The 11,853-nt window shown below is 37.9% G+C and overlaps 1 protein-coding gene across 1 annotated transcript; it reads left to right on the top strand.

Annotated features, from left to right (window-relative positions):
• Positions 1–567: 567 nt before the first annotated feature.
• LOC101099697 (spermatid perinuclear RNA-binding protein-like) lies at positions 568–3,293 on the top strand. Its single transcript, XM_045050931.1, has one exon. The coding sequence runs from the start codon at positions 901–903 to the stop codon at positions 2,917–2,919; it is 2,019 nt and encodes a 672-aa protein (XP_044906866.1). The 5' UTR covers positions 568–900; the 3' UTR covers positions 2,920–3,293.
• Positions 3,294–11,853: the final 8,560 nt, after the last annotated feature.

Raw genomic sequence — 11,853 nt, forward strand, 5'->3', positions numbered from 1 at the left:
CTCCCTCTTTCTCTGCCCCTCCCCACCTCAAGCTCTGTCTCTCTCTCTCTCTCTCCTTCAAAAATAAATAAACATTAAAAAATAGTTAAAATTAACTCATAATTTTTCTAACATATTATTATGTTCTTATAATGGTTCATCAGATTCTTCCTGAATCTAGGTATCATTGGTCTTGGCCAAACAAAAAAAAATCATAAAGATAGTGTAGGATACTTGAAAAGTGTGTAAGAAAGGTTTAGTAATCAAAAATTATCTCTTACCTAAAGCTAAAAAGCTATGATTTCACTGCATATGTAGAGAAGTTAATGAACATTATCAATTGTACATTTGTTCATTTATTACTGAATGGTTTACTTCCACAGTCTAAAACATTATAATAGAAAACTACAAAATGATAGGGTCTTCAGTGAACAAATGCATGCTTTGCTCACCCAACTATGACTAATTTTTCTCTAAAACAGTTTCTCTGTGTGTGTGCATTTGTGTGTATTTTACAATACTTATTATCATGGCACTTATTTTGATTAAAAGATTTTGAGACCGGCTCGCCGCCGCCGCCGCCGCCGAAGCGGAGACCGGAGCCGCGAGCGCCACCAGGGCAGCAGCCGCCGCAGCCGCCGCCGCTGGGCAGAGGAGCCGGAGACGCGGGCGGACGAGGTGGCGGCGGCGGCGGAGCGGGAGCGGGGACCGGGCGCGGGCAGAGCGCGGCGGCGCGGGTAGGCTGCGGCGGCGGGGTGTATTCCAGAGAATAAGTCTTCAAACACCTTTGCCATATTGTCTCTGAGCTGTCAGGGGACTCAGGCTTATGAGGAGGTACTGTCACACAAAACAGTGTCTAGTGAAGACGACAAGAAAGTGGGGAAAGGACTGGAAAAAGAAGCTAAAACACTATAGGAAACCATGAGATCTATTAGATCTTTTGCCAATGATGATCGCCATGTAATGGTGAAACATTCAACAATCTATCCATCTCCAGAGGAACTTGAAGCTGTTCAGAATATGGTGTCTACTGTTGAATGTGCTCTTAAACATGTCTCAGATTGGCTTGATGAAACAAATAAAGGCACAAAAGCAGAGGGTGAGACAGAAGTGAAGAAGGATGAGGCCGTAGACACCTATTCCAAGGATCAAGGTGGTCGGACATTGTGTGGTGTAATGAGGATTGGCCTGGTTGCAAAAGGCTTGCTGATTAAAGATGATATGGACTTGGAGCTGGTTTTAATGTGCAAAGACAAACCCACAGAGACCCTGTTAAATACAGTCAAAGATAATCTTCCTATTCAGATTCAGAAACTCACAGAAGAGAAATATGAAGTGGAACAATGTGTAGATGAGGCTTCTATTATAATTCGGAATACAAAAGAGCCCACGCTAACTTTGAAGGTGATACTTACTTCCCCGCTAATTAGGGACGAATTGGAGAAGAAGGATGGAGAAAAGGTTGCGATGAAAGATCCTCCGGACTTACTGGACAGGCAGAAATGCCTGGACGCCTTGGCGTCTCTTCGACATGCCAAATGGTTTCAGGCAAGGGCAAACGGATTAAAATCATGTGTAATTGTCCTCCGCATTCTGCGTGATTTGTGCAACAGAGTTCCCACATGGGCACCATTAAAAGGATGGCCACTAGAGCTTATATGTGAAAAGTCTACAGGTACTTGTAATAGACCTTTGGGCGCTGGGGAGGCCTTGAGACGAGTAATGGAGTGTTTGGCATCTGGAATACTACTTCCTGGTGGTCCTGGTCTTCATGATCCTTGTGAGCGAGACCCAACAGATGCTTTGAGCTATATGACCATCCAGCAAAAGGAAGATATTACCCACAGTGCACAGCATGCACTCAGACTATCAGCCTTTGGCCAGATTTATAAAGTGCTGGAGATGGACCCCCTTCCATCTAGTAAACCTTTTCAGAAATATTCCTGGTCAGTTACTGATAAAGAAGGTGCTGGGTCTTCAGCTCTGAAGAGGCCATTTGAAGATGGATTAGGGGATGATAAAGATCCCAATAAGAAGATGAAACGAAACTTAAGGAAAATTCTGGATAGTAAAGCAATAGACCTTATGAATGCACTAATGAGGCTAAATCAGATCAGGCCTGGGCTTCAGTATAAGCTCTTATCTCAGTCTGGCCCTGTCCATGCCCCAGTCTTCACAATGTCTGTAGATGTGGATGGTACAACGTATGAAGCCTCAGGGCCATCCAAGAAAACAGCAAAACTTCATGTAGCAGTGAAGGTATTACAAGCAATGGGATACCCAACGGGCTTTGATGCAGATATTGAATGTATGAGTTCCGATGAAAAGTCAGACAATGAAGGCAAAAATGAAACAGTGTCTTCAAACTCAAGCAATAATACTGGAAATTCTACAACTGAAACCTCCAGTACCTTAGAGGTAAGAACTCAGGGCCCTATCCTCACAGCAAGTGGCAAAAATCCTGTAATGGAGCTCAATGAAAAAAGAAGAGGTCTTAAGTATGAACTCATCTCGGAGACTGGTGGAAGCCATGACAAACGCTTTGTAATGGAGGTAGAAGTAGATGGACAGAAATTCAGAGGTGCAGGTCCAAATAAGAAAGTGGCAAAGGCAAGTGCAGCTTTAGCTGCCCTGGAGAAGCTGTTTTCTGGACCCAATGCAGCAAATAATAAGAAAAAGAAGATTATCCCTCAGGCAAAGGGTGTTGTGAATACAGCTGTGTCTGCAGCGGTCCAAGCTGTTCGGGGCAGAGGAAGAGGAACTCTAACGAGGGGAGCTTTTGTTGGGGCTACAGCTGCTCCTGGCTACATAGCTCCAGGCTACGGAGCACCGTATGGTTACAGCACCGCTGCCCCTGCCTATGGTTTACCCAAGAGAATGGTTCTGTTACCCGTTATGAAATTCCCAACATATCCTGTTCCCCACTACTCATTCTTTTAGCAAATGACAGAAGCTAATTCCTATTGAACAACAAATACAGTACAATACAGAATGTTAGAGAAAAAGCCTTTTTATCCTGCTTTCTTTGAACACATACTTGATCAAAATTATTTGTAAAGAACATCTTTCCTACTTTTTGATTTTAACAAATGCAAATTTAGTTCTCTAAAACTTGAAAACAAAAAAGAAACTAGTTCTGTGAAACGGTACCTCATTTCCGGAAAATAACTTATACCAGCCCTTCTGTTCTAGGGAAATAAGTCTAGCAGTTCAAAGTTTAAGTTTTAAGAGGAGTATCAGATTATGTAAAATTAAATTTGTGAAGGATGTATAGAGTCTCAAACACTGATCACAAATAAACTGCTTTGTTGTAACACACAAAAAAAAAAAAAGATTTTGAGACCACTGTGATTCAATATGCATATTTTTAAATATGTCTAAATCTAGATCAAGATTGCAGTATCTTTCTGGTCTTAAAATGAGGCATCCAGAAAATAAATGTCCCTGAAAGAGTATTCATCTGCAACAGAGTCTAGGTTCTCTCAGAATCATTATTATTGACAATTTTTAAAAATCTAGTAGTACAGTAATTTGTGCCAATCTATGCATTCAATAATAAAATAGATATTTGTTTTTATTGTATGTATTCTGTATGCTGATCATTGAACAATAGTGTTATGCTAAATATTGAAGATAAAATGTTTAACAACAAAGAATGGCTTCTGCCCTGATGGGATTTAATAAGTCATAATTGCTCTGGAAATCTGATGTCTTGAATATGTTTTGAAGTCTGTGGGAATAGCCCAGAGTGCTTAAAGTTGAATATTTTTTACCACATTATACCACCATATACCATTATACCATTATATACCACCATATAATTATATGTCCCAAATTTAGAAGCCTGGGATATCAACAAGTAAGAAAAGTATTAATTGACTCAACAAACTAGTTAATTGGAATGTTTAAATTCACTAAATCCTCTGATGTCAATTTTAGTGTTTGAGACATTTTAATGATGATAAAATATCTTCATCTTTTCTCCCCTTGGCTTTGATATGAAAACAAAATCATGGTCCACAAAAAAATGACACTTCCTTGAAAGATTTAAACTTAATGTTCTCTTTTGCATATTTTCACAAATAAACAGAAATACTAAAAAGTGATTACCATCTTTATCAGTCAACTTCTACTTATATTAAGTGAATTATGTTGTAAAAATCATAATACAGAGGGGGTTCTATAAATAATAATAATAATAATAATAATAATAATAATATATAAACTGGAGGCATCATGATTTCATATTTCAAGTTATATTTTAAAATGGTAATAAATAAATCAGTATGGTATGGCATAAAATTAGACACATAGATCAGTGGAAAGAACAGAAAATCCAGAAATAAACCCAAAATTATATGGTCAATTAATCTTTGACAAAGGAGAAATGAAATATACAATGGGAAAAATACAGTCTCTTTAACAAGTGGCATTGAGAAAACTGAACAGCCACATGCAAAAATAAATAAATAAAAAGAAAAGAAAAAGAAACTAGACCATTTTTTTCACCATACATAAAAATAAACTCAAAATGGATGAAAGACCTAAATGTGAGACCTGAACCATAAAAATCCCTGAAGAGAACACAGGCAGTAATCTCTGACATTGGCTACAGCATTATTTTTCTAGATATGTCTATAGAGGCAAGGGAAATAAAAGCAAAAGTAAACTATTGAGATTACATCAACTTAAACAGATTCTGCATAGTGGAGGAAACAATCAACAAAACTAAAAGGCAACCTACTAAATACGAAAAGATATTACAAATGACATATCCAATAAAGGGTTAGTATCCAAAATATATAAAACTTATACAAATCAGCACCCCACAAACCAATAATCCAATTAAACATGGGTGGAATAAATGAACACTTCTCTAAGACATCCAGATGGCCAACAGACATATGAAAAGATGCTCAACATCACTCATTATCAGGGAAATGCAAATCAAAACTGTAATGAGATATCACTTCACACCTGTCAGATGGCTAAAATCAAAAACACAAGAAACAACAGGTGTCGGTGAGTATGTGGAGAATACATTGCACTATTGGAATGTAAATTGGTGCTGTCACTATGGAAAACAATATGAGGGTTCCTCAAAAGATTAAAAATAGAACTACTCTATGATCCAGGGAATGCACTACTTGATATTTTTACCAAAAATACAAACACTAATTCAAAGGGATATATGAACCCCTATATTAAATGCAGCATTATTTACAATAGATAAACTATGGAAGCAGCCCAAGTACCCATCAATTGATGAATGGATAAAGAAGTAGTAGGATAGATAGATAGATAGATAGATAGATATGATATGATAGATGATAGATACATCAATGGAATATTATCATGCCATAAAATAATGAAATCTTGCCATTTGCAACAACATGGATGGGGCTAGAGAGTATAATATTAAGTGAAATAAATCAGAGATATACAAAGATCATATGAATTCACTCATATGTGGCATTTAAGAAACATTTGGATAGCTATTAATAACAATGATCAATTGTTTACATTAAAAATACTCTTTTCAGGGGCTCCTGGGTGACTCAGTCAGTTGACCGTCCTACTCTTGATTTTGGCTCAGGTCGTGATCCCAGGGTTGTGGGATCAAGCCACACATTGGGCTCTATGATGAGCATGGAGCCTGCTTAAGACTCTCTCTCTCTACCTCTGCACCCCTCTCTCTTTGAAAAAAATTAAAAAATAATAAAATAAAAAATCCTCTTATCAAAGTAGTCACATATGAAAGTACATTTAGTATTTTTTTTAGGAAATTAGTGCTAAACTTTTCTCTTTTTAATTTTTTTAATGTTTGCTTATTTTTGAGAGACAGAACCTGAGTGGAGGAGGGACAGAGAGAGAGGGAGACACAGAATCTGAAGCATGTTCCAGGCTCACAGCTGTGAGCACAGATCCTGACACAGGGCTCAAAACCATGAACTGCGAGATCATGACATGAGCCGAAGTCAGACATCGAACTGACAGAACCACCCAGGTGCCCTGGCACTTAACTTTTCTATCTTGAGACCACATTTAAGAGAGAATATATTTAATACAAAATGGAATATTAAAGACTTTATTGACTTTATTTACTGACTTTATTCTTGCATTCATTTGTGGAAGGCTAAATTATGCATAATAAATTGGCAAAATACAGTAATTTGGAACTTATGATCACTTGGGTGTACCTGGTTAAAATTTGTTTTTCCCCTGAAAGAGGGAGAAAGAAAGAAAGAAAGAAAGAAAGAAAGAAAGAAAGAAAAGAAAAAAAAGAAAGAAAAAGAAGGAAGGAAGGAAGGAAGGAAGGAAGGAAGGAAGGAAGGAAGGAAGGAAGGAAGGAAAGGTTTCTGCTTTTAGCAAAGGGAAAAGGAAAGGAAAGGGCTTTGCATATTAAGAGTAAAGACCACAAAGCTACTAATGTAGAAGTAGCATTTACAGACAAACATTGCTTAGACTAAGACAAATGTATTCCTAGTATAATAAATGAATATATTTTTAAAAGCAGATATTTGTATATAATCAGAACTTGAAAGATATAAGATCTAAATATCATTACTTTTTTGGCAGAGAAAAGAAGCGATATTTCAGAATGGTGAAATAGCATAGATGAGGATTTAGTTATGTCTAAATGACAATCCTTTCTTGTTATCCTATTTCCTAAAAATGCTTTAGGCAACATTACCAAATAATAAGAGTTCGCATTTTAATAAGAAACACTTTTCTAGGGAAGCCTGAGTGGCTCAGTCAGCTAAGTCCATTGATGAAATAACCCTTGATTTCATCTCAGGTTATGATCTCACAGTTCCTGAGGTTGAGCCCCATGTCAGGCTCCACACTGAGAGTGCGGAGCCTGCTTGGGGTTCTCTCTCCTTCCCTGTCTCTCTAACCCTCTCACATGTTCTCTTTCTCTTTCTCAATAAATAGTTGTGTAATTTTTTTATGTTTTTATTTTATTTTTCAGAGAGAGACAGAGAGAAAGAGAGCATAAGCAGGGGAAGGTCAGAGAGAAAGGGAGACACAGAATCTGAAGCAGGCTCCACGCTCTGAGCTGTCAGCACAGACCCCGGCGGGGCTCAAACCCATGAATCGTGAGATCATGACCTGAGCTGAAGTCGGATGCTTAACTGTCTGAGCCACCCAGGTGCCACAATAAATAAGTGAGGTTTAAAAAAATTAACTCTTTTCTATAAGTGGAGTAAGGGCAGAAATGTATATTTCATATTTCTGGGAAGATAAATTGCCTGTTGAGCTGCAAGAGAGGTTTCACATAATGAATATATATGCTAAAATAGGTCAAGTTGTGGAAAAATATGAAAGGCATATTGACACATTGGTATTTTGATCTTGTACAACTCTAGTTCTGAACCTTTTTCCTTGGGAGCATATCTGATGGATGACATTCAGATGAAAAATTCCGATGGGTATATGCAGAGATATGTTCAATTCCAAGAGTAGTAGGTCTAGCTCCATCTTCTCTTTCACATAAGAAAATGTTTTGGAATGAGTGAGAATGTTATTATAGGGATAGTTGTGAATCTAGTCAAATGTATTATTCAAATTATTTGTAATTAGTTCTTTCACATTACTAAAGATTTTCTTGTGATACATCTTAAAGCATTACTAAAGATTTTCTTCTAATACATCTTAAAACTATCCATAGTATAAAAAGAGCCAACTGTGTTGTTTTGTGGGGAAATTAGTAGATGGAGTTTTTTTTAATATCAAATTTGTTGTCAAATTTGTTTCCATACAAAACCCAGTGCTCAGCCCAAAAGATGCCCTCCTCAATATGCATCACCCACCCTCACCTCCCTCCCACCATACATCAACCCTCTGTTCTCAGTTTTTAAGAGTCTCTTATGTTTTGGCCCCCTCATTCTCTAACCTTTTTTTTCCTTCCCCTCCCCCATGGGTTTCTGTTAAGTTTCTCAGGATCCACATAGGAGTGAAAACTTATGGTATCTGTCTTTCTCTGTATGGCTTATTTCACTTACCATAACACTCTCCCGTTCCATCCGGGTTGCTACAAAAGGCCATATTTCATTCTTTCTCGTTGCCAAGTAGTATTACATTGTGTGTATAAACCACAATTTCTTTATCCATTCATCAGTTGATGGACATTTAGGCTCTTTCCATAATTTGGCTATTGTTGAGAGTGCAGCTACAAACATTGGGGTACAAGTGCCCCTATGCATCAGTACTCCTGTATCCCTTGGGTAAATTCCTAGCAGTGCTATTGCTGGGTCATACGGTAGGTCTATTTTTAATTTTTTGAGGAACCTCCACACTGTTTTCCAGAGTGGCTGCACCAATTTGCATTCCCACCAACAGTGCAAGAGGGTTCCTGTTTCTCCACATCCTCTCTGGCATCTAGAGTCTCCTGATTTGTTCATTTTGGCCCCTCTGAGTGGCGTGAGGTGATACCTCAGTGTGGTTTTGATGTGTATTTCCCTGATGAGGAGCGACGTTGAGCATGTTTTCATGTGCCTGTTGGCCATCCGGATGTCTTCTTTACAGAAGTGTCTATTCACGTTTTCTGCCCATTTCTTCACTGGGTTATTTGTTTTCGGGTGTGGAGTTTGGTGAGCTCTTTATAGATTTTGGATACCAGCCCTTGTCCGATATGTCCTTTGCAAATATCTTTTCCCATTCCGTTGGTTGCCTTTTAGTTTTGTTGGTTGTTTCCTTTGCTGTGCAGAAGCTTTTTATCTTCATAAGGTCCCAGTAGTTCATTTTTGCTTTTAATTCCCTTGCCTTTGGGGATGTGTCAAGTAAGAAATTGCTACGGCTGAGGTAAGAGGTCTTTTCCTGCTTTCTCCTCTAGGGTTTTGGTGGTTTCCTGTCTCACATTCAGATCCTTTATCCATTTTAAGTTTATTTTTGTGAATGGTTTGAGAAAGTAGTCTAGTTTCAACCTTCTGCATGTTGCTGCCCAGTTCTGCCAGCACCATTTGTTAAAGAGACTGTCTTTTTTCCAGTGGATGTTCTTTCCGCTTTGTCAAAGAATAGTTGGCCAGACTTTTGTGGGTGTAGTTCTGGGGTTTCTATTCTATTCCATTGGTCTATGTGTCTGTTTCTGTGCCAATACCATGCTTTCTTGATGACGACAGCTTTGTAGTAGAGGGTAAAGTCTGGGATTGGGATGCCTCCTGCTTTGGTCTTCTTCTTCAAAATTACTTGGGCTATTTGGGGCCTTTTGTGGTTCCATATGAATTTTAGGATTGCTTGTTCTAGTTTCGAGAAGAATGCTGGTGCAATTTTGATTGGGATTGCATTGAATGTGTAGATAGCTTTGGGTAGTATTGGCATTTTGACAATATTTATTCTTCCAATCCATGAACATGGAATGTTTTTCCATTTCTTTATATCTGAGTCAAATTCCTTCATAAGCTTTCTATAGTTTTCAGCATACAGATCTTTTTCGTCTTTGGTTAGATTTATTCCTAGGTATTTTATGCTTCTTGGTGCAGTTGTGAATGGGATCAGTTTCTTGATTTGTCTTTCTGTTGCTTCATTATGACTGTATAAGAATGCAACTGATTTCTCTACATTGATTTTGTATCCTGCAACTTTGCTGAATTCATGTATCAGTTCTAGTAGACTTCTGGTGGAGTCTATCGGATTTTCCATGTATAATATCATGTCATCTGCAAAGAGTGAAAGCTTGAGTTCATCTTTGCCAATTTTGATGCCTTTGATTTCCTTTTGTTGTCTGAGTGCTGATGCTAGAACCTCCAACACTATGCTAAACAACAGCGGTGAGACTGGGCATCCCTGTCTTGTTCCTGATCTCAGGGACAAAGCTCTCAGTTTTTCCCCATTGAGGATGATGTTAGCTGTGGGCTTTTCATAAATGGCTTTTATGATCTTTAAGTATGTTTTTCTATCCCGACGTTCTTGAGGGTTTTTATTAAGAAAGGTTGTTGAATTTTGTCAAAGGCCTTTTCTGCATCGATTGACAGGATCATATGGTTCTTATCTTTTCTTTTACTAATGTGATGTATCACATTGATTGATTTGCGAATGTTGAACCAGCCCTGCATCCCAGGAATGAATCCCACTTGATCATGGTGAATAATTCTTTTTATATGCTGTTGAATTTGATTTGCTAGTATCTTATTGAGAATTTTTGCATCCATATTCATCAGGGATATTGGCCTGTAGTTCTCTTTTTTTACTGGGTCTCTGTCTGGTTTAGGAATCAAAGTAATACTGGCTTCATAGAATGAGTCTGGAAGTTTTCCTTCCCTTTCTATTTCTTGGAATAGCTTGAGAAGGATAGGTATTATCTCTGCTTTAAACGTCTGGTAGAACTCCCCTGGGAAGCCATCTGGTCCTGGACTCTTATTTGTTGGGAGATTTGATGACTGATTCCATTTCTTCGCTGGTTATGGGTCTGTTCAAGCTTTCTATTTCCCCCTGATTGAGTTTTGGAAGAGTGTGGGTGTTTAGGAATTTGTCCATTGCTTCCAGGTTGTCCAATTTGTTGGCATATAATTTTTCATAGTATTCCCTGACAATTGCTTGTAACTCTGAGGGATTGGTTGTAATAATTCCATTTTCATTCACCATTTTATCTAATTGGGTCATCTCCCTTTTCTTTTTGAGAAGCCTGGCTAGAGGTTTATCAATTTTGTTTATTTTTTCAAAAAAACAACTCTTGGTTTCATTGATCTGCTCTACAGCTTTTTTTAGATTCTATATTGTTTATTTCTGCTCTGATATTTATTATTTCTCTTCGTCTGCTGTGTTTAGGCTGCCTTTGCTGTTCTGCTTCTATTTCTTTAGGTGTGCTATTAGATTTTGTATTTGGGATTTTTCTTGTTTCTTGAGATAGGCCTGGATGGCAATGTATTTTCCTCTCAAGACTGCCTAAACGCATCCCAAAGCATTTGGATTGTTGTATTTTCATTTTCGTTTGTTTCCATATATTTTTAAATTTCTTCTGTAATTGCCTCGTTGACCCATTCATTCTTTAGTAGGGTGTTCTTTAACCTCCATGCTTTTGGAAGTTTGCCAGACTTTTTCCTGTGGTTGATTTCAAGCTTCATAGCATTGTGGTCTGAAAGTATGCATGGTATAATTTCAATTTTTGTGTACCTATGAAGGGCTGTTTTGTGACCCAGTAGATGATCTATCTTGGAGAATGTTCCATGTGCACTCAAGAAGAAAGTATATTCTGTTGCTTTGGGATGCAGAGTTCTAAATATATCTGTCAAGTCCATCTGATCCAATGTATCATTCAGGGCCCTTGATTCTGTATTGACCGTGTGTCTAGATGATCTATCCATTTCTGTAAGTGGAGTGTTAAAGTCCCATGCAATCACCACATTCTTATCAATAAGGTTGCTTATGATTATGAGTAATTGCTTTATATATTTGGGGGCTCCCGTATTCGGTACATAGACATTTATAATTGTTAGCTCTTCCTGATGGATAGACCCTGTAATTATTATATAATGCCCTTCTTCATCTCTTGTTACAGCCTTTAATTTAAAGTCTAGTTTCTCTGATATAAGTATCACTACTCCAGCTTTCTTTTGACTTCCAGTAGCATGATAAATAGTTCTCCATCCCCTCACTCTCAACCTGAAGGTGTCCTCAAGTCTCTTGTAGACAGCAAATAGATGGGTCTTGTTTTTTAATCCATTCTGATACCCTATGTCTTTTGGTTGGTGCATTTAGTCCATTGACATTCAGTGTTATTATAGAAAGATATGGGTTTAGAGTCATTGTGATGTCTGTATGTTTTATGCTTGTACCGATGTCTCTGGTACTTTGTCTCACAAGATCCCCCTTAGGATCTCTTGTAGGGCTGGTTTAGTGTTGACAAATTCCTTCAGTTTTTGTTTGTTTGGGAAG

This window comes from Felis catus, chromosome X (genome assembly GCF_018350175.1).
Source record: "Felis catus isolate Fca126 chromosome X, F.catus_Fca126_mat1.0, whole genome shotgun sequence".
NCBI lineage: Eukaryota > Metazoa > Chordata > Mammalia > Carnivora > Felidae > Felis > Felis catus.

Bases quoted from the DNA above. Each gene is read 5' to 3' on its own strand.
- LOC101099697 (XM_045050931.1), top strand. From the start codon at position 901: ATGAGATCTATTAGATCTTTTGCCAATGATGATCGCCATGTAATGGTG.